Source organism: Gouania willdenowi, unplaced genomic scaffold (assembly GCF_900634775.1).
Source record: "Gouania willdenowi unplaced genomic scaffold, fGouWil2.1 scaffold_151_arrow_ctg1, whole genome shotgun sequence".
Lineage (NCBI taxonomy): Eukaryota > Metazoa > Chordata > Actinopteri > Blenniiformes > Gobiesocidae > Gouania > Gouania willdenowi.
Genome location: NW_021144901.1, coordinates 65,417 through 88,349, shown reverse-complemented (window position 1 = coordinate 88,349; position 22,933 = coordinate 65,417). Strand labels below are relative to the sequence as shown.

The window sequence follows — 22,933 nt, the reverse complement described above, 5'->3', positions numbered from 1 at the left end:
TGAACCACTATTTAAACAACAAAAAAAAGCCATAAGAATTTTACATAAAGTACCACACAACACACACACAAACGATTTATTTGAGAAGTCAAAATACCTAAAACTGCAAGAAATAATACACTATAACACACAAATACACGCATTTAGGGCTTCATCAGAAAAATTACCACATCAAATCCAAAAACGTTTCACTTACAATCAAAATCCCTACGAATTCAGACATAATAATGTGTTTAGACCAAACAGGGTCATATCAAACGTTGGCAAACATAGTACTGTGTATAGAGCCATGAACCTCTGGAACAGCCTTGACAAAGAGACACAACAGTCAGATAATCTGAAACAATTTAAGAACAAAACGAGGAGGACATTTTTACACACATACAGATCTCAAGTCAACTCTCCATTGAACTCTACAGCAACGACATGGAACTCATCAACTGGTCATTGAGCACCATTGACAAAATCTTCTCAACGAGGCAATTGCTTCAGCACGAAATACCGTGTCCAAAGGACACATACCCAAGTGGATATGTCGTGGACGCACGAGGGAGAAGCCAGATGCTCTGTCTCTCCCAGCTGAAAGTGGAAGATGTGGAGGACATCTATCTGCTAGGAGTCATGATCTTTGGCCTGCTGATGATGGGGGTATGTGTCTGTGCATGTGCCTTTCTGATGGATCGTAAGCTGAGGCGACTCTCAGAGGATATGAAGGTTCTCAGAGAGAAGAAGAACTTTACGTTTGGAGAGTTGGAGGAACGTAAACAACGACTGGAAAAGAAAGCTCGTGGAAATACGGGGGAAAAAGACTGTGAGGAGGAGTAACAACAGGAACAATGACTGCAGACGAGAACACATCACAAAAAAAAAAAAAAAAAAAAGGGAAGAAACGAGGTTGGATGTAAAATTATCTGTGTTCAAATTAGGGGACGGATCTGGATAAGCATAATGCTTTTTTCCGTCGCCCTTTCCGGCATGAAAAAAGGATGTGATTTTGCTCTGAATGTCAAATGAATTTCTGTGAATGCAACCATGTCAGAAATGAACTGAATAAATAAAATAAAATAAATAAATAAATAAGTCTGCTTGAAGACTTGGAGAAGCTGGTCAGCTTGTACTGGAGTCAGATGAGCCAGAATTGGAGAAACAGGCGGTTCAGGAGGTAACAGACCAACATCCTTTTCGTCTTCCAGGTTTACTTCCCTCACCAGCATAGCCATCCCAGGGGACTGGTCTGGTCGCTCTTTCCACTCTTTTAGAAGGTTTACGTGGTATATCTGTTTTTGTCTTTTTTTTTATGGTTGGTGGACCTCATAGGTGACCGGACCCATCTTCCGTGTAATGGTATAGGGGCCTTGCCATTTTGCCAGGAGTTTGCTGGTTGAGGAAGGGAGGAGTAGCAGTACCCTCTGTCCTGGCTGGAACTCTCGATGGCGAGCCTGTTGGTCATACCAAGTCTTCTGGCTTTTCTGAGCTTCACGCAGGTTGACCTCTGCCTCCTCTAGATACTTTGCAAGCCGCTCTCGCATCTCCAACACATACTGGACCACTCCTTTGTCGCTGGTCGGGGTTGAAGGGGCTTCCCACCCTTTACGGAGAAGATCAAGGGGTCCCTGAACATCCCAGCCGTACAACAACTCAAACGGTGAAAAACCTGTTGATGCTTGAGGAACCTCCCGGTAAGCGAAAAGCAGGAAGGGCAGCCAGCGATCCCAGTCCCTCCCTGTATCGTCTACAAACTTCTGGAGCATCCTCTTCAGCGTCTGGTTGAATCGTTCAACCAGACCATCAGTCTGAGGGTGATACGGGGTGGTTTTGAGTCCGGTGATGCCCAGTTGGTTGTAGAGGAGCTGCATCAGCCTGGAGGTGAAGTTTGTGCCTTGGTCGGTTAGGATCTGGTCCGGTATTCCCACCCTGGAGAAGAGTTGAACCAAGGCACGCACCACAGCTGGAGCAGTGATGGAGCGGAGGGGAAATGCCTCTGGAAATCTTGTGGCATAGTCACATACGACCAAAATGTATTGATGACCACTGCTGCTTTTCACGAGTGGGCCCACAATGTCCATGGCAATTCTGCGAAATGGCGTAGAGATAACTGGCAGGGGCTACAGAAACGTCCGGTCAGACCTGCGGGCAGCAGAAGTTTTCTGACATGTGGGGCATGTAGTGCAGTATTTCTGAATATCAGAGTACATTGAGGGCCAATAAAACCGTGAACTAACCCGGATATAAGTTTTGTGGCGACCTAAATGTCCTGCCCATGGGAGTGTGTGTGCGAGATGCATGATAAGGTCTCTACACTTTGCTGGGATCACAAGCCGTTTAGCTTCAACCGAAACACAGTAAAGCACATCATTCTCAATCATAAATATATATTTTCCCACACAATCTCTGATATTCTCTTCAGTCACTTTAGCAAACAAAGGTCTCAATGTTGCATCACACTTTTGCAGCTCAGAAATATTTTCAGGTACATCCCACATTTTCTCACCCAACAAATCCTGTCTGACCGGTGGAGATACCATTAGTTGTTTTTCAAAGCGCCGTTAGCGGCGTGATTTCCTTGGCCCCTTAGTGCCACCGTCACACAGACTACTGTCGAAGTCTGGGAGTGGTTGGACACCAGTTTTTGCTTGGGCTCTGGTACTAACAGGGCATGAAACATTTACATTTGCATCCAATACTCTGGGATTTTCCACAACAGTATCAGTCTTTCTGTCATTGTCATGTAGCAAATCTAAAAGCACTGGTAAGTCACACCCCAAAATGACATCAACAGGTAAATGTTCAACTACCCCCACTGTCATAAGATAGGGTTGTTCATCAATGGTAATGGTAAGATCACTTTTTGGATAAAAATGCTTGTCACCATGTACACATGAAATGTCTACGGTTCTGCTGTAGTCCATACTACCTACTGGTACCAGGCTTTGTTTAACCAGAGACATAAAACTACCAGTATCCAATAATGCTGTTACCAGCTGTCCATTGACTATCACAGTTTTAAGTTTAGTCTTCACAGCCATGTCCCGGCTAGCACTTACTTCAAGTCGGGGTGCATAGCAAGCGCCTGTGACTTTAGCTTTGCGTATGGGGCACACAGAAGCTTTGTGTCCTGGCTGCTGGCAGTAAAAACAAACAAGGTTCTTACCCAGTCCACGTTGGTTTGGGACAGATTTGACATCACCTGAAGGTTCATAGCTGCTCTTCCCCCAACATGGCCCCGTTTGAGGTCGCTGGAAGGATGCCCGTTGAGGTGTACCGATGTTGCGTGGAGTGGAGATACCCTTCCTCGCGTTCTGGTACTGTAGAGCCAGCCTGGCTGCAGGAAGACCCTCCACTGGCTCGTGCTCCTTTACCCAGGTCCTCACCTCCACTGGAAGCATCCGAAGAAGCTGCTCCAAGATGATGGTCTCGCCGATTTCCTCCTTGGAATGCTGTTCTGGCCTGACCCAACGTCTGTAGAGCCCCTTTAGGCGATGGTAGGTCTCGGTTGGATTCTCACCAGGCGGGATATTCGTGGATCTAAACTGCTGACGGTATGTTTCTGGTGAGATGTCAAACTTCGTCAACAGGGCTGCTCTCAGGTCTGGGTAGCAGTGGGCTCTCTCTTCGTCCATTGCAGTGTAGGCCTCCAGTGCCTTCCCGGTCAACAATGGAACAAGTCGGCAGGCCCATTCACATTCAGGCCACTTCCAAGTCTTAGCAATGCGCTCAAAGCGCAGCAAAAAGTTTTCAATGTCCTCACCCATCTGATACTGGGGAATTTTAGGGTCTTGATAATACCTCCATTTCGAATTTGGCTGCTGAGGTCCGCTGCTGGAACCCTGCAACTGAAAGGTAACAGTCTCTGCAGCCTCAGATGGGGACCTCTGATGTTGGTGTGCCGGTGTTGGCAGGTCTAGCCTTGGGCTGCTTGCCGTCACAGTGCTAGGAGTGGCAGCAGGTGTAGGCCGGTTTGGAAGAGAAACCCTTAGGCCTCGTAGCTCTGCAATCAGGCCCTCTTCTCTCCTCTGCTGTGCAGCCATAAAGTCTCTCATCATGGTAAGCAGTTCACCTACTCCTGTGCTGCTTGCTGTTTCTGGGACATTGGCCCCTGCTGAGGCTGATCCCGGTCTGGGCTCATTCGCTTCCTCTTCTGCTGCCGACATTACCTCCCAAGCTGGATCAATCCATTCAGATTCCTCGTCCAGCTGCTGTGAACGTAGTCCTGTGCGTGCTCTTTTGGACCGGATAATCTTGCGACTAGCCATCCCACTTCTGACACCATTTGTCGTGGGGTCCTCCCAAAAAACACTCCAAAGAGTGGGCAAAACACAGGCGTAGTCAGAAGATTTTAGTGATGTTGAATTTATTTACAGTCGGCCTCCAAAGGTGTAGCACAGGAAAAAAACAATGATGAGAAAATACTATTTACAATAGTTACAATGAAACAAAAAAAACAAGTTGAATAGAGTCCTTCTGTGACTCATCAGACCAACTCTGTCATCACCTGGTGTTACCTGCTCTGTAACCATAGCAGCCTGTATTTAAAGTAATCTATTACTGATCTATTTTTCCCAAAGAATAGTTTCTTCTAAATAAACCATTCCACACATTGTCATCCCCATCATTAATTTATAGGTTTTTTAATTACCTATTTTAAATTCAATCAAAACCCCAAATAACACTTATTTTCCCCCAGGAATAATTCATATCTAAATTACCCCCATCATGTGACCATTTAGTGGTATCAATAAACTATAAAAAAGGCGGAAGTATTGTGCCCCGTTTCCTCATCCCTACATCAGACGACTGCAGGTAAGAGCGCTTTGAATGTTTGCATTTTAACAACTAGAGCTTCCAAGTGTGACCCTTGGTTGTTCTATGACTGTGGAAGGAAGGAGAGGTTATGTTATTTAACTGTCTGCACCCAGAACCGCTGTCAGAAGGGAAAAGTTTGGAGGATGACGTGTCTGCTTTAGAGCTGTCTCTGTTCCGCACTGCGGGTGTGTGTGTGTGTGTGTGTGTGTGTGTTGTTGCCCGCGGTCAGTGACGGACCTGCTCCATCACACACACCCATCCTAAAAAAAACCTGGTCTGGATCCCACCAACTTCAACAACCTTCGTCCCATTTCAAATCTCCCCTTCATCTCCAAAATACTTGAAAAATCTGTTGCGGCCCAACTCCACAATCATCTCATCACGAACAATATTTACGAGCAGTTTCAATCCGGTTTCCGTCCCCTTCACAGCACTGAAACAGCCCTCCTGAAAATTACCAACGACCTCCTCATAGCTTCAGACTCTGGTTTACTCTCCATTCTCATTCTCCTTGACCTCACTGCAGCTTTGGATACAATTTCTCACTCCATTCTCCTTGACAGACTCTCCTCAATCGGCATCACTCACACCCCCCTCGCTTGGTTCACTTCCTATCTTTCTGGCCGTACACAATTCATCCAACTCAACTCTCACTAGTCCAACACTTTCCCTGTCCCCGTGCCTCAGGGCTCTGTCCTGGGGCCCCTCCTCTTCATCATCTACATTCTCCCACTCGGTCACATCCTCCGTAAACATAATATCCATTTCCACTGCTATGCTGATGACACCCAGCTCTACCTCTCTACCAAACCATCTTCCTCCCTTACCCTCTGTTTACAAGACATTAATTCCTGGTTCTCTTCCAACTTCCTTAAACTCAATAGTTCCAAAACAGAAGTCCTCCTTGTAGGCACCTCATCCACTCTCTCAAAATCCAACAGTTTCCATATTTCCTTTAACAACTCTTCTCTCCTTCCTTCCCCTCAGGTTAAGAGTCTGGGTGTCATCCTGGACAGTTCACTTTCCTTCCATTCACACATTAACAGCATCACCCAGTCCGCTTATTTCCACCTACGGAACATTTCTCGTCTCCGCCCCCCTCTCACCCCCCACACCACCACCATCCTCGTCCACAGCCTCGTCACCTCCCGCATTGATTATTGTAATTCACTTCTCTTCGGCCTCCCCAACAAATCCCTCCAGAAACTGCAGCTCCTCCAGAATTCTGCAGCACGAATCATCACACGGACCCCCTCCACTCACCACATCACCCCCGTCCTACAACAACTTCACTGGCTTCCCATAAAACAAAGGATCAACTTCAAAATACTCCTCATTACCTTCAAAGCACTTCATAACCTGGCCCTCCGTACATATCTGACCTCCTCCACATCACCACCCCTGCCCACACACTCCACTCTCCAACTCTCTGTACCTCTGGTCAAACTCATCACCATGGGACACAGAGCATTCAGCTACTCTGCCCCCCAGCTCTGGAACTCTCTCCCCCCTGACCTCCGTACCATAGACTCCTCCCACTCTTCAAATCAAAACTCAAAACTCACCTCTTCATACAATCCTACTCCATCTAGACACACATTCACACCAACACTGTTTTATTCTGCTGCACTTGTTTTTATCTGTTTTTATTGTGTTTATTTTAATGACTGCCCTGTACAGTGTCCTTGGGTGTTTTGAAAGGCGCTTTTAAATAAAATGTATTATTATTATTATTATTATTATACTAATATATATATATATATATATATATATATTAATTATATAACTTAACGTAATTATTACTATTAACATGTGGTACATAGAGAGAATGGAAGCAGAATAAACTGTGATTGGCTGAGGTGCCACAGACACTAAAACCTCTGTTCCACACACACACACACACACACACACACACACACACACACACACACCAAGGCCTGATGGGCGTGGCCTTGATCCTGTGAGATGATTGGACATCTCGTGGGGAAACAAAAAGCTCAGATTCTGTAATTAGTGATAATTAAGGATCAGTAGAGCGGGATGTGAACATTTGTAAACCTTTGAACAAAATGGATCACATCTGTGCTGAGAATGAGCAGATTTATAGATCTACTCCCACATGTTGGTTCTAAAGGTCCATGAACTCAGAACCATGAGTTTAGAACCATGAGCTCATCCTGTCTCTGACAAAGGAAGGATTACTGCAGATCACTACTGCCCCCTGCTGGTTCTCATCTAACCAACACCAGTAAGAGCAGTATCAGCTCTATGAGGCGTAAAAACTCACTCACTCTTTTATATCCAACATACATACATAATATTCTTCACCACTTGCTCTCAGAGGAGACGGACGCTATTTTTTTCCCTCTCCCAAATTTTCCCTGCTTGCTGCTCTTTTGTCTTGTTTTGTCTTGTTCAAATCTAACAGGAGCCTCTATCATCGTCCCAATCCTGAATCTAATCATGGAATTGATTATCTGGTCTTTCTTCGCTTTTGGTCAAATTTCTCTATTAGAAGGACGGGAAATGGGAGAGTTCACAAGTCCTGAGGATGTGGAAGACGTCCATCACCAGATTGGAATGTATGATATCGGGTCTTATGCTGATTGATCTGGCAGACGTGCCACTTTTGGCTTTCAAATTTTTATTTTTTTATTTTGTCTGCACAAGATGTCAAAGGTCAACATTACAAGAAGTTTAATCTTTTATAGACAGCAATACATGTTTTGTTATTGCAATTAAATAAATTAATTTATTGTATAATTGTGACCATCACCAGCCCTCCATAAGGAAGGGAAAGAAACATTTTATTATAGGGAGAATATAAAAAGGGAGAGCAGTGTTACACCTGGGGGGGAGGGGGGGGGGGAAGAGAGACTCAAGGTAGAAAATGTAAAGAATGGGGAAGAGTTGATTATTGTAAAGTGAGAGTGAGATGTGTAGTTATAGTTGTGTATATTGTGTTGTGTAATCAATCCAGTCAGGTGACCAGTGTGTAGCTTAGCTATAATGGTGGTGTCTGTGGACAGAGGGAAGGAGTGAGAGGTAAAACCTAAAACAGGTATTTAGGATCAACGTGTCTAAAGTTAAGCCCAGTTTTATCTACAGTCTAAGACATGTCAGTGTATCATAGACATATGTATGTGTAAGAACCACTACTGTAAACCCAGGCACTGTAGACGCAGCCAGACCAGCAGAAAAAGCGGTGGCCAGGGAGCCACCTCTCGCCGCACCCACAGTAATGCAAGGGCGCAGCCCGCGCCACCCACCCCGGAAGACCCCCGCTAGGACCGGCCCAAGACCAGCCCAGGCAGCTGACCAAGTCTGCCGGACCCCAAGAGAACCCCCCCGGGACGGAAACCCCCCAAATATGAGCCTTCGGGGAAACTCCTCCCACACACCAGCAACCCCCCAGCGCCCCCACGCTGGCGCGGCAGGCCGCCCCAGGCCCACACACCGCAAAGACCGCCCCCAAGGAAACCAGGAGACTAGACAAGCACCAAGCCACACCCGAAGGGAAGAGGCAACCCCCACCAAGTGATTGAGCCAAGCCAGCTGGGAGTGAAGTGAAATGTCCATGTAGGAGGCCTGTCTGGTGTGAGCCCGGCCAGTCCACATGGCGAGCCACCGGAGAGGGTAGATGGCGCAGACGGGCACTCAGCACCGCGGGCCCCAGTGATGCGCTGAGTAGCACAGCCGGAGACCCACCCCGTGGCCTCCCCGGCCCCACGAAGTACAGCGACACGCCCCATCCCCCAGAAGTCCAGGGGGCAACACCTGCCGCAAGCCGCTGTTTGTGGTGATTAGGATTTCAGTCACATTTAGTGATTGTGATTAGAGTTAGTGTTCAAGAGGGATCTGTATATTTTTGAGTTTTTTTTCCTATATATGGCCAGTTCTGGAGGTTGTAAGATAATTGGATCTAAAGGAGTATTTTTAGTACTGAAGAAAAAAAAAAAACTTATTTATATTAAATGTTTGGGTTAGATTATTATATGTCCTGAGCTTATCATTTTTGAAGAGGTCTTGGAGATGAATAATTCCGCTATCTTCCCATGTTTTTAGATAGAGCAGTGTTTTTCTGTTTCTAAAGTCAGGGTTGTGCCAGATTGGAGACAACATGCTAGTTTTTAATGGAACATTTGTGATGTCCAGGGCTTTCCACCACGCAGTCAGGGTGGAGGCAATCAGTGGGTTTATAAAGCAGTTATGACGTTTGAGGGTCACAGTGATAAAAGGGAGATCAGAGAGTTTAATATGTTTACAGTCTAGCTGTTCTATTTCTAGCCAGGTGTTGTGGTATTCTTTTGGTTTTAGCCATTCTGTTAAATATAATATTTGGTTTGCTAAGTAATAATATATGAAATTAGGGGCTTCAACCCTCCCTCGCTTTTATTTTTTTGAAGAGTTGAAAGGCTTATTTTTGGTTTTTTATTCCTAGCATAGAATTTTGTAATTGCAGAATCTAATCTTTGGAACCATTGTGTTGGTAGTTTCAGTGGATCATAGAGAACAAGTAGGAGTGAGATGTGGAGATTGTTCCATCTCCTCATATCTGAGAGTTATTAGTGGAAGTGTTTACAGGAATATACAAACGCAATATTTAAACAGCAAAAATTATGAATATTTCATCATTTGTGTTGCAATTGTTCCTTTACAAAATGAAACTAAACCAGGCTCCGTAGCTCTGACTCCCCATGGGGGCACCCCACCCTATGTGCCATCACGCTTTAAACCCACCTGTAAAAGTCACCTGTGCGTCACCCAGTGACACGCCCAGTGACACGCCCATCACCAATAGACCAATCCTAACAAAGGAAACACACGCAGACAACCACTGATATTATGGCTTCTAACATTTTAAAAACCATGTACAAAGTATATAATTGAATAAAATAATTGAAAGAAAGTAATTTGACTTGTGAAGAATAGAGAACATTTATAAAATAGTGTTTTAGTTCAGGGTCAGACTATGAATATAAATAACAAAATGGCTGAAAAAGTTTAAAAATAATGTAAAATGTTTTCTGTTTAATAAATGTGGAGAGAAATATAACTGTACTGTTGTTTATAGTCATTCATTCTTTGTGGAAGGGTTGGGTTTCTGCTCCTTTTCATTCTTTTATTCAATGTGGACGATAAATAAATGACTTTTAATGTCTTGAATGAAATAAACTAAAAACTAGGAGCACAAACAGTGAAGCCACTGTGTCTTTTTCAAGAATACATTTTATTCCATTAAAGAGTTTGTGTGTGTTTGTAATTGTACATTGGAATGTAAAGATCCCGTTAGAACCAACAACCATCACTGATCCTTCAATGTAGGGACGACTAAAGAAAGAAAAAAGTAGTAGAGGACAACTGTGGCTGTTCAGGAGTGCACAGACGCTAATGCTAACGCTAATTTAACACCATGACGAGGATTGTTTAAGTTTAAAACATGTTTGTCACAATTAGCAACGTTTGTTTATTTGTTCCCTAAAAACAATGGAGTTTCAACCAATCAATGAGGAGGGGGAGGGGCTTAGACCTGCACCGACAGGGTGGATCACTGATTGGCTGACAGAGAGAAGGCCACAGTTACTCCTGAATCTCACAGTCATCCTTTACTGTGTGTGTGTGTGTGTGTGTGTTAACTCCATATATAGCTGATCTTCTCATACAAACATAAATACACCAGCCCTGCTGTGCTCCACTGGGGAAGGCTCTCAGGGTTCACATGGTGGACAGGTTTCTTCTGGAGCTCTTTCTCATCCCGTCACACGCTTTAAAAGATTGTTTTGCTTTTTTCTCTCAAACTTTTTTACAGAATTTCATATTTGTCGACAACAAAGGAAGTTTCTGAGGAGAATCTGACGGGACCATCACCGTCTACGTATGTCACCTTGGCAACCTGAGAACACACACACACACACACACGTTTGACATTTCTTTTCTTTACCGCTAAGCTAACGTTACCAGGATGTCACAGTAAGCTAAGCTAAGCTAAGCTAACGTTACCAGGATGTCACAGTAAGCTAAGCTAACGTTACCAGGATGTCACAGTAAGCTAAGCTAACATTACCTGGATGTCACGGTAAGCTAAGCTAACGTTACCTGGATGTCACAGTAAGCTAAGCTAAGTAAACGTTACCTGATGTCACAGTAAGCTAAGCTAAGCTACGTTACCTGGATGTCACGGTAAGCTAAGCTAACGTTACCTGGATGTCACGGTAAGCTAAGCTAAGCTAACGTTACCTGGATGTCACAGTAAGCTAAGCTAAGCTAACGTTACCTGGATGTCACAGTAAGCTAAGCTAAGCTAACGTTGCCTGGATGTCACAGTAAGCTAAGCTAACATTACCTGGATGTCACAGTAAGCTAAGCTAAGCTAACGTTGCCTGGATGTCACAGTAAGCTAAGCTAACATTACCTGGATGTCACAGTAAGCTAAGCTAACATTACCTGGATGTCACAGTAAGCTAAGCTAACGTTACCTGGATGTCACAGTAAGCTAAGCTAACGTTACCTGGCTGTCACAGTAAGCTAAGCTAACGTTACCTGGCTGTCACAGTAAGCTAAGCTAAGCTAACGTTACCTGGATGTCACGGTAAGCTAAGCTAACATTACCTGGATGTCACAGAAAGCTAAGCTAAGCTAATGTTACCTGGATGTCACAGTAAGCTAAGCTAACGTTACCTGGATGTCACAGTAAGCTAAGCTAACGCTACCTGGATGTCACAGTAAGTTAAGCTAACGTTACCTGGATGTCACAGTAAGCTAAGCTAAGCTAACGTTACCTGATGTCACAGTAAGCTAAGCTAACGTTACCTGGATGTCACGGTAAGCTAAGCTAACATTACCTGGATGTCACAGTAAGCTAAGCTAACATTACCTGGATGTCACAGTAAGCTAAGCTAACGTTACCTGGATGTCACAGTAAGCTAAGCTAACGTTACCTGGCTGTCACAGTAAGCTAAGCTAAGCTAACGTTACCTGGATGTCACAGTAAGCTAAGCTAACTTTACCTGGCTGTCACAGTAAGCTAAGCTAAGGTTACCTGGATGTCACAGTAAGCTAAGCTAAGCTAACGTTACCTGGATGTCACAGTAGTTGCGTTTGGACACAAAGGAGACGTTGATGGGGAAGAAGTCGTTGGGTTGTCCAGCGATGCTAAACTCCAGACTTCCTGTCTTGTTGTTGGCGTCGATGAGGGGGAGGTTCCATTCTAGAACGTTCCTCCTGCTGTCATGTTTGTATTCTCCATCCAGATCACCGATCACAGGGGCTCCCACACCAGACCTGCAGCACACACACACACACACGTCTATCACACACACTGGGCTGTTTCCCCTATAGGCGGGTTAGGGTTGATCAAAACTTAATCAATAAAGCTGAACAGATCCAGTAAACCATTAAATATGATGACATTAATACATCTTTATATGACATAAAAATTTAACAAGGTTCATCACAATAATCCATGTCACTACAACTTATATCTACCTTTAAATTGTATCTTATGCATGGGTTTATATTACATTTATTTATTCATGACATACATTTGTTTAATAATGGTTCTTTCATTATTATTCATTTTGTTTCCTCACAGAAGTTAAAAAGTATGTTTGTATTAAAGGACCACAGTGACCTAAAGAGTTATTATAAATATACAGTATCAATGCTCTGAGCAGAGATTCCCTCTAATACTGACTATGTAAAGTTAGGAGAGACAGACGGTCATGTGACCTGGAGAATACATCACTTTATGGTGGCAGTCACATGACCACAGGCTAAGGACAAATGGATAGGACAGATAAACCATTCTAATGTTAGAGCTAAAAGTAGAGGAGCAGCTATAATAAACAAAGACACAGGAACGTTTGTTTTGAATAAAGTAATTCCAGACAGTAGGAGCAGATCTATTATTGTAACAGGAACACTTTATAACGACCCAATTACATTAATTAGCATCTATGCTCCTAATATAGATGATAATCAGTTCATACCTAATATGAACGCTCACAAGCTTATTATTGGAGGAGATTTTCATTTTATACTTGATCCACAGCTGAAAAAAAAAAAAAAAAAAAAAAGGGAGTAGGAGGGGCCAAGGGCCGGGAAGCCCAGCCCCACTTTGCACCCCAGCCTGACCAACCCCGCCCTGAGAGCCTATCCTTATCCTGAAGTTACAGATCAACTACTGTCTGCATACAGACCAGGGAGGCGGGGCTCACTGACTGATTTTAGCAACAGTGCTGCGGTGCTTGTGGCCACTAGGGGCGCTAGACGTGAAAGTTACAGGTCTAGCGCCCCTAGTGGCCAAAAGGTACATCGTGTGTCTTTAACTTATAAAAGTTCTATTTTTTATGTTTGGAACATGTTTTCAGTTTCAGTAGATTAATGAATGTTGTAATGGGCGGATACCAGTGCTGGGTGATGATGTAATGATGAGTGTGTCCGTATACTTACGGCACAGGGATGCTGATGACCACGTCGTTGAGCTCCAGACTCTCCTCCTGCAGCTCATACTCTATGTTAACGTCACATCCTGAGCCGCTCTCTGAAGGCCAGCAGTTTACTGCACAGGGGGAGGAGCCTCATTACAACACTGAGCTTTATTGTGAAAGGGCTGAGACAGGACGTACTAGTTAGAGGTGTGAGGGACTCGTCAGTAGTCTGTAGTCTCCACTTCAGAACGCCCACGTCGTTGTTCAGAGGAAACGACTTCTCTGGGTTCTTCAGACCAATCACAGACTCAGCTGTGAACAGCTTCTTATCCACGTTAGGATGAGTCTGACAGGAAGTAGTACACACTCATCTTTACATTCATCACAGGTTCATGTCAATAGTGAGAGAACACTGCCCTCTGCTGGTCTTTAAGGTAAATTACTGCCATTAAAACCTTAACATCAGCCCCCCCCCATCATTTTCAAATGTATTAACAGAAAACAACTTTCATAATAAATCAAAAACTAATTAAACTAATTACCTGCATGAAAAACACACGTAAAAGTGCAGCAAAAATAACCAAACATTTACAATCTGTGGCAAAAAGGTTCAGAAAACAAAAAAGGAAATTCATTCATTTTAAATCATAAATTTTAAACTTTAGTTCAAAGTAAATTCAGTTTATGAAATAAACTAACATGTTTCATAATGTTTCTAACTAAATTAATCACCTACATGAAAAACACATTTAAAAGTGTTAGTTAATGAATTAATTAGTCAAAAACACAGGAAATAAAGGAACATTGTTTACAATCTGTAGTCATTCATTATTTTTACACTTTAGTTCCTGGTCCATATCTATTTACAGTAATAATAATAATAACATATCTAATTATCTCATTATTACTATTAGGTGTTATTGATCTCACAAAGGCATTTGCCACCTGTCGTACCTCCATTCCCCACCAGGGGGTGCTCCCCACACTTTGAGAAGCACTGCTTTATAGAGACTTATGGCGCTTTCCATGTTTCCTTTATGATTAGTGGTGTGTACGCACTGTACCACTAGATCACTTATTAATATTAATAATCCACCAACCTGCAGCTGCAGCCCTTTGTTATCGTTGTTGTTGATGATGAGGCGGATTCGTCCGTTTTTATCGTCTGACACTCTGAGTGTCACCATACCCAACACCTCCATGTTCTGGAGACCTCCATCACGACCACACGTTAAGGAGATCTTCTCCTCCACACGCAGATGAACACTGGACCAACACACACACACACTACTAAACTATAGAAGAAGATAAACTCCTCCCCTAAGCAGTTAATGAAATGATTGTTCAGGTCACATGGTGTAAAATGATCTCACTGATGGGTTAGAAATATAAAAATAACACTCATCGTTTCTGATGAATTATTTTCTATAAATGAGCACCGATACATCTACAGGACAGATTAGCTTAGCACAGGCTAACAGTACCTTTCCACGTTAGCTGGTGGGGGGAGAGCTTTGGACACCTCTGAGCCTCTCTTTCCTGTACTGGCCATGATGGTTTCACCCTCAGACTTCAGCTTGTCTACAAAGTTGTCCACCTCTTTCCCTTTAGCTCCCAGTTTGAGAGCCTTACTGGGACCAGTGGCTCTGAACAGCAGAGAAAACACAGGGATCAACAAGAGGAAGTCAGGAACTAAAGGGCGTGGCCCTGGAGATCAAGTACCTGGCAGGTGCTGGTGTGATTTTAGGTTTCTCCTGCTCCACCATGGTGTCTGTGATGATGGTTCCTGAAGACACGCTGGTCATCCCAGCACTACCAAACCCTCCAAACGCTGGAACCTTCTTCCCAGAGCGCTCAGCGTCTCTCCTGGCCTGCTGCAGCTCCTTAGCCTTCCTCCTCATCTCCGCCTTAGCCTCTCGTTCCTGGGTCTGATGGACAGGTTAGCGTTAGCATTAGAGTTAGCCTCTTGTTCCTGGGTCTGATGGACAGGTTAGCGTTAGCATTAGAGTTAGCCCCTCGTTCCTGGGTCTGATGGAAGGGTTAGCTTTAGCATTAGAGAGTTAGCCTGTCGTTCCTGGGTCTGATGGACAGGTTAGCGTTAGCATTAAAGTTAACTGGTCCTACCAACCTTTTAAGGAGGCCACACCCATTTTTTGCCACTGTCCTCTTTAGGCCGCGAGCCTTTTTTACTTTACTAATTCTTTCAACTTATTTAGAGTGACTTCATTGTTAAGAAAAACTAAATACAAAAAAACAAAATAAGGCCAAATATTTAATGTCAACATTTTATTGTGAAAGTGCTTCTCATAATCTCTACACACAGAGAACTTCATCCACCATGTTTAAAGATTAAGATTAAAGATTGTAGTATCCACATGGACAACTTAATCTAATTAATATAATCAATTTATTATGTTTTCCTTACATTTTGGCTTATGATGTAAATATGTATTTTTTCTGACAAACATTTCCACTTTAAAAACTATTCTATTCTAAGAGTTTTCTGTCTAACAAATGAAATATTTTCAATTTCAGTGTAATGAGTGGCTATAAAGTGCTTGTGAACAGAAAATGTATATTTGAAAACAGAGGAAATTTGTGAGAAATGTATAGTTAAATTCATAAAAAGTAAAAACTGAAAGGATTAAAATTCATGAAGAAGTTCAGATTATTTAATCCACAAACCTGTGGTTAGCAGCTCATTTAAAACATGTCCACTGTAGGAATGGAAGCGAGGAATAAGAACAGTTCGATGACGATGCCCAACCCTATCATATATAGGCTGTGAAAAAAAATCAACTTCACGATATATCGCAATTTTTTGGGTGCCAATTTTAAATTGATTTTATTTTTTAAAAATTGATGTTTTTATTTATATTTGGCAGTGTGTGATGCCTGCAATATTTATGTATGCACATATATTTTATTTTCATATAATCTGTGTTTAAACTGATACAATACGATAAATTACCTTTTATTACTTTATACATTATCAGTAACTCAGGGTGATTTATCCTTAATGTTCTCACTTACAGTTACAATGATGTCATTATGTTGTCATGGTTACTTTGAGACTTCTACACAGTAGTTTCAGTGAAAAGAAACTTGTTGCACTTTATTTTATGATGACAGTGTGTAACACTAGTGAAAATGTGTAAAAACACTAATAATAAATAATAAATAGGATGTTTTGAAGCAAATAGTTTTGACTCAATTTGTTCTGAATGAACAATATCTTCTGATGAACATTTACAGTAACTTGATGTTTCATCTCTATGTTTAATTTTGATATTAACTGGGCAGAATATCACAATAATATCGTATCATGACCCACGTATCGTATTGCAACACCCTTGCCAATACTCACCCCTAATTATATATTATATATTATATAACTTCCTAAAAAATCCAGTAGTAAACAGGAAGTAAATGAGAGCGTCTCAGCACTCGGACAGTGTGTGAGCTGTGCACGTGATGGGGAGAGTGCACGTGGAGAAATAAACGGCCTGTGTTAAAGGGAACATGTTGACATAAATAAATAGTGATGATCACCTCTCTGACAGCACGGAACACCTTCTCCTCATGGGAGTCCATCTCTGTGAAGGTGCGTATCTGAGCCAGGTTGACGTTCTCCCGGTAGCCCAGAGCAACAATCTCATCAAAGGCAAAGATCAGATCAAAGCAATGCTCTGATATCTCACTCTCCTCCAGCACTCTGCAGTACTCTGGGATCTGAACACAACATCAACAGTGGTGGCATTAGAGCTGCTGCTTTAATTATGAAACATGGTTTATTAACAATAAATGTCATTGAGATCCATGAAAATGGTATAACAGACTTTTAATTTGAAAGGCCTTATTGGCTGTTGAACCATCTAACAGGTTTATTTGATACATTTATTCTAATGTGAGGATCAGACTATGGCTGCACGATTATTTGGATCCCAATAATAATCGTGATTATTCATCATGTTAGGAAAAACATTGGTATTTCTTTTTAACTACTTTGTAACAAACAATATAAGAACAACTTATAGAAAAGAAAAGCTTTAAAGAAGAATAATAAATACTATAGAAAGTCCCTAAATAACTATAAACAGTGGTACAGACTCCTTAAAAACAATTACAACGTATAAAGAAAAACATTAGGTTTAAACTTCACAGGTTTTCAGCCAGAAATACCAGCCTGTCAACATTAATAATACTAACTAATTATGTACTTATGTCAATACGTCCAATACCAGCGCCCTCCACACCTAGCGCATGCACACATATGTTTGAAGCAGAGAGGGGCGGGGCTTATGGTTAACACACCAGGCTGACCACCAGAGCATGTCAACATGTTTTTCTTTTTCTGAATAAAAACCAGTAAAAAAGCAGCGCAGCAGGTTGGTCACATGACTGTTCTCATCAGTCTAGTTTACAGAGCTGTTGAAGCATTGTTCTCTTGTTATTAAGGTAACTTAATGAAGCCTTAATCATGTGTTCGCCCCCTGGTGGTTGATGACTACTGGGGTTGATAAAGTGTTGATTAGATCTGCAGCAGAACCACATTAACTGTAAAAATCACCAACGATCAGTTCATTTAATCATGGAGGACAAAATCATAATAAAATCAGATGAATTGTGAAGCCTGATTGGTTAAAACTACTGAAGGAACTTCCTTCATCATCATCAGTACTGTGAGCTGTAAAGCCTGTAGCATGATGGAGGTAGACTGAGGTCAGCGTAAACAACTCAACTCCATCTAGAACTCTACAAAATGAGTCTGTGTACATCCAATGATAGCTTGATCAATACTTTTGCTGAAAACAACAACTTTCACACGTTGAAAAGCTCCCACGGTGTGATGTGGTTCATTTAAATGAAGGAACTATAATTAATAACATCAGGTCTGTAAACACACTGATCAATAAGATCAATAACTGCATTTCTCCCACACTAAATAACTACATTAGTTCAGAATCAGAACCAGCACATGAAGTGTGACGTGTGTAGTCTCTTGTTATTATATAAACTGGTACAGTGCCTGTCAGAAGTATGTATTCATATAGTGGGAGGAGCTTAAATGAGTATGTATTATAAGGTTGTATGTACATACAGGTGTACATACTCTGTACTCTGTAGTGTTATTAAGGGTTTATTTGTGGGTGTAAAATAAAAAAGTGTGTGTGATTTATCTGGTTTAATTATATGGGACATGAACATATGATGTCCCACACACACACAAAGACCTTTTATGCTTTATAGATAGATTAATATGATATTAATAGTTATTCTGTAATGCTCCATGACTACAGTTAGACTGAGGATGTTTTAACGTATTCATAGATATAATAGAACCATGTGTTTTACTGTAACGTGCAGCTGATTGACTGAAACAAACAACTAAAACATAAACAAAGCTGGTATTTAATCAGCGTGGGTTCATCTCCCTGGACCTGAAACTAACAAACTACCATTTTAAATATATATATATTATAGAAGCTTTTAAAATGGTCGATAAGCAGCTATAGTTGTGTTTCTTACCACTCGTGAGAAGAGTCTGAGGGTCTCCAGGTCCTCCAGGATGTTGCTGTTCTTGGTGGTGATGAGGACCATGTAGAGCTTCTCCAGAGGCTGATAAACGTAGCGAACACTGTCCGTTTCTACAAACGTGTGCTGCTTCCCCGTGTTCATGAGCTTAGGAAACGCAGCCAACAGACCCTCGATACGTGTCCTGGTCATCTCCACAAACTGACGGGATACGATGGCCTTCCCTGCCTTGGTGCACACCGCCGCTGCCAACAGCACCTGGAGGAGCAGGAAGTGACATCACACACACATGTTACCAGTGAAACATTCAGCCAGTGTGACACAGAAATAAAAGAATACATTTTGATTTATTTCAGCAATTTTCAGAAAAACAATAAAAACAAAACAATCAACTCTCCATTGTCTAAATAATGAGGCTAAAGTGTGTAAAATTAATATATATTATAACCTCACATATATCAACAAACTAACTAGGCTCTATAGATTATATCACTAAAGAATAATTAGGAAACTATTATCAATATTTTTAATATATATTATATATAGGGATGTAACGATTCACTCAACTCCTGATACGATTCGATTCACGATACGATTCTCTCACGATTTATTTTACAAAATGGGACTGTAGACAATTTTTTTTTTTGGGAAAAAAACTAGAAAATACTGCATTATTTTCCTTTTATATTTCATTGTCAAAAGAATCCCTTGATAAACTATTCAAAATAATGTAATTTAACTAAAAATAAATCTTGAATGAAATAAATAAAGGAATAATACAAATGAAAATGAAGCTTATTAATTTAAATTCTGGTTCTATAATAAACAATGCAAAACTGCATAATAGTTCTTTTTCTTTTAAAAGTGCAACTGAAAATGTATTTTGTGCCTTAACAATTGGACTTTAAAAAAACAAAAAAAAACAGTGAATACACTGATTTAAGTCATATTTGTTTGGACCAGCAGAGGGCGCTGGTAACACAGTGGTCGGTTGGTATGCAGATATTCTAGCAGTGAAGAAGAGAAGCTATGCTAGCAGACGGAGCTAATAGAAAAAAGACTTTTACAGATATTCAAGTAATATTACAGATATTCTTTCGGTGCTAAAGGGATAATGAATCATTTATTAACATATTTAGGAGTAGAAGGCAGCCAGAAAGAAACTATTAGCAGACTCCGCCCACCGCCTACACTTGTGGATAAAAAAAGTACTGCGATTCAATTTTCAGAAAATCGATATCAACCGTGATACCTATGAATCGATTTTTAACTGCCTTACGATTAATCGTTACATCCCTAATTATATACAAAGCTTTATATATATATACACACATCAAACATATACAGTACATAAACATGCATGTACATAATATACTACTTAATATTTACTGTACAAATTTCATCAATTCAATTTTAAATACAATATGTATCATGGCAATAATTAAATTAATAATATTCTCTATCACAATATATACCTTTTATTATGTTTATTAAGTATTCATATATTTCATACATCCTAGTTAAAATATATCAACACTTATAACACTATATTCAGTTATTTACTGAATGATTAACTGCATGTATCTGTAGGGATTATTCATTTTTAATGATGTTACAGCATTTATTAATCTACTGTAACTAAGTGTGTGTGAGCGGCTCATTGGTCTGTTTACACTCACTGTCTTAAAGGGGCCACATACTGAATGGGACAATGTTCTAAAACAGGGGTATTCAACTCCAGTCCTGAGACTTTTAGATGTGTCGCTGCGCTAACGCTAACGTGGTTGAAACCAATGTGTTGTCATCAAGCTCTGCAGAAGCAGATGACGAGCCATTCATTTGATTCAGGTGTGATGGACCATGGACACATCTAAAAGTCTCAGGACTGGAGTTGAATAGTCCTGGTTTAAACACTGCTCTTAACAGAGAGCTCCCCCTGCTGACTGGCTGCAGTATAGGTCATAAGCCCCGCCTCCTCAATGATAACAGATTAAAGTTAAAATACTCATCACATATTATTTTTACAAAGCTAAACTCTGCTGTGATCATTAGTTATTATCTCCCTACATTGTGTTTAAGTGCTGATTTTTCTGTGAACTTTGTTTTAAATTATTATTTATTTGAGGTTGAAAAACAAGATATAACGTCATGACGATGATTGACAGCCTTAGATCTTGCGTAGCTCTCTTTGTGACTAGCAGTTACATCGTTATGGAAAGCTGAGACGCTGTTAAACTTTTACGTTCAGTTTTTTTGGTCTTTTTAGAGCTCCTAGTACTGGCAGAACTTCTAGTGAGAATCATACTTAAGTTCTTGGCATAGCTGGGCTACGGACAGTACGCTAAATGGGTGGGGCGTGTTACCAGGGCTCCTCCCACCGGATCCTACTGCACAGACTCTGGCTCCAAATGACATCAAATTTGCAAAATGGCAGCGCCCCTACGCACCGTATGGGAAACACGCCCACTGGTCAAACTATATTAACAAAAATAATAAATCCAATATATATCACCTAGTCATCTGGTGAATATTAGTCCATAAGCAAGGCTTAAAGTAATGTTTGATCTCATAAAACATATGATCCTGACTGATTAAAATAAGATTTTATTAACATGAGTGTGTTACGAGACTAATCTACTGCCCTGTTGAGTTACATTACTTTAATGTGTACTTTAATGTGTACTCCTGACTTTAATGTGTACTTTAATGTGTATTCCTGACTTTAATGTGTACTTTAATGTGTATTCCTGACTTTAATGTGTACTTTAATGTGTACTTTAATGTGTACTTTAATGTGTATTCCTGACTTTAATGTGTACTTTAATGTGTACTTTAATGTGTACTTTAATGTGTATTCCTGACTTTAATGTGTACTTTAATGTGTACTTTAATGTGTATTCCTGACTTTAATGTGTACTTTAATGTGTATTCCTGACTTTAATGTGTATTCCTGACTTTAATGTGTATTCCTGACTTTAATGTGTACTTTAATGTGTATTCCTGACTTTAATGTGTACTTTAATGTGTATTCCTGACTTTAATGTGTACTTTAATGTGTATTCCTGACTTTAATGTGTACTTTAATGTGTATTCCTGACTTTAATGTGTACACACACTACACCACTTGTTGCAAAATAAAGACAGTGAGTGAAGTTTTGCATGTCATCTGTTAGGTTTGATGTAATTGGACATAGAAAACTTACCGAGATTTAAAATAAATAAATACAAAAAAAACATCCAGAATTTAAATATTTTATCCTTTTTTCTCCATTTAGGGTTATGGTTTAAATGGATACATTCGTTTGTTTTACTGGTTTAAAAAAAGTCTCTATAAGCTAAATAGGAAAAATCGCAATTTTTCAATGAACTCGTGCTGAGTTTCTTTACATATCGCCCACCTCTGGTTAAGGCTGAGAACGTTAGCTTAGATGCTAACGAAGCTAGCAGCTAACGACTGCAGTGTTTTACCTCCTAATTGTTGAAACATGACATAATAACTCGCAGTACGAACCAAACTATTACTTTTGTTTACTAAGACATAATGGTCCATTAGCGGGAGCTTATATTATGTTCCCTGGAGTTAGCTGAGGCTAATGCTAATGTTATGATGCTAGGCCCGACCAAGCCGTAGATATATCCGTGCTTTCAAAGGTCACTACTCACCATTGTGGTCCGTGTCCGCGGTACAGTTGGTTGTAACACTGGGGTCAGTAGCTGTGGGGGTCGTAGTCACCGTATAAAGGGTCTGTGGGGACAAAACAGTGAGCTTAGCTACACACGATTATTATGTTCTAATGTGGAGTCAGAGCCACGTCTCCACCGGAACAGCCTGTGACGTCATGGCGCTGACGTGGGCAGTAGGAAGTAAAACAACCTGATGACACGGTGGAGGATTTACACATAGACATATATGATATATCTATGGATTTACACATAGACATATATGATATATCTATGGATTTACACAGACATATATGATATATCTATGGATTTACACATAGACATATATGATATATCTATGGATTTACACATAGACATATATGATATATCTATGGATTTACACATAGACATATATGATATCTATGGATTTACACATAGACATATATGATATATCTATGGATTTACACATAGACATATATGATATATCTATGGATTTACACATAGAC

General features: G+C 40.9%; 1 protein-coding gene and 1 long non-coding RNA gene across 2 annotated transcripts; both read right to left on the bottom strand.

The window, feature by feature from the left end:
• Positions 1–1,273: 1,273 nt before the first annotated feature.
• LOC114458640 (uncharacterized) lies at positions 1,274–5,047 on the bottom strand. The gene is made up of 3 exons (XR_003673094.1): positions 4,984–5,047; positions 2,925–2,928; positions 1,274–1,490 (listed from the first exon to the last, which is right to left on the bottom strand). It is a non-coding gene; the product is annotated as an uncharacterized LOC114458640 (long non-coding RNA).
• A 4,965-nt stretch (positions 5,048–10,012) lies between these two features.
• LOC114458642 (coatomer subunit delta) lies at positions 10,013–22,616 on the bottom strand. Its single transcript, XM_028441057.1, has 10 exons — positions 22,431–22,616; positions 18,762–19,025; positions 16,785–16,964; positions 14,955–15,160; positions 14,717–14,878; positions 14,333–14,498; positions 13,431–13,578; positions 13,255–13,363; positions 11,880–12,084; positions 10,013–10,696 (listed from the first exon to the last, which is right to left on the bottom strand). The coding sequence occupies exons 1-10, from the start codon at positions 22,431–22,433 to the stop codon at positions 10,607–10,609; spliced, it is 1,533 nt and encodes a 510-aa protein (XP_028296858.1). The 5' UTR covers positions 22,434–22,616; the 3' UTR covers positions 10,013–10,606.
• Between the last annotated feature and the right edge of the window lie 317 nt (positions 22,617–22,933).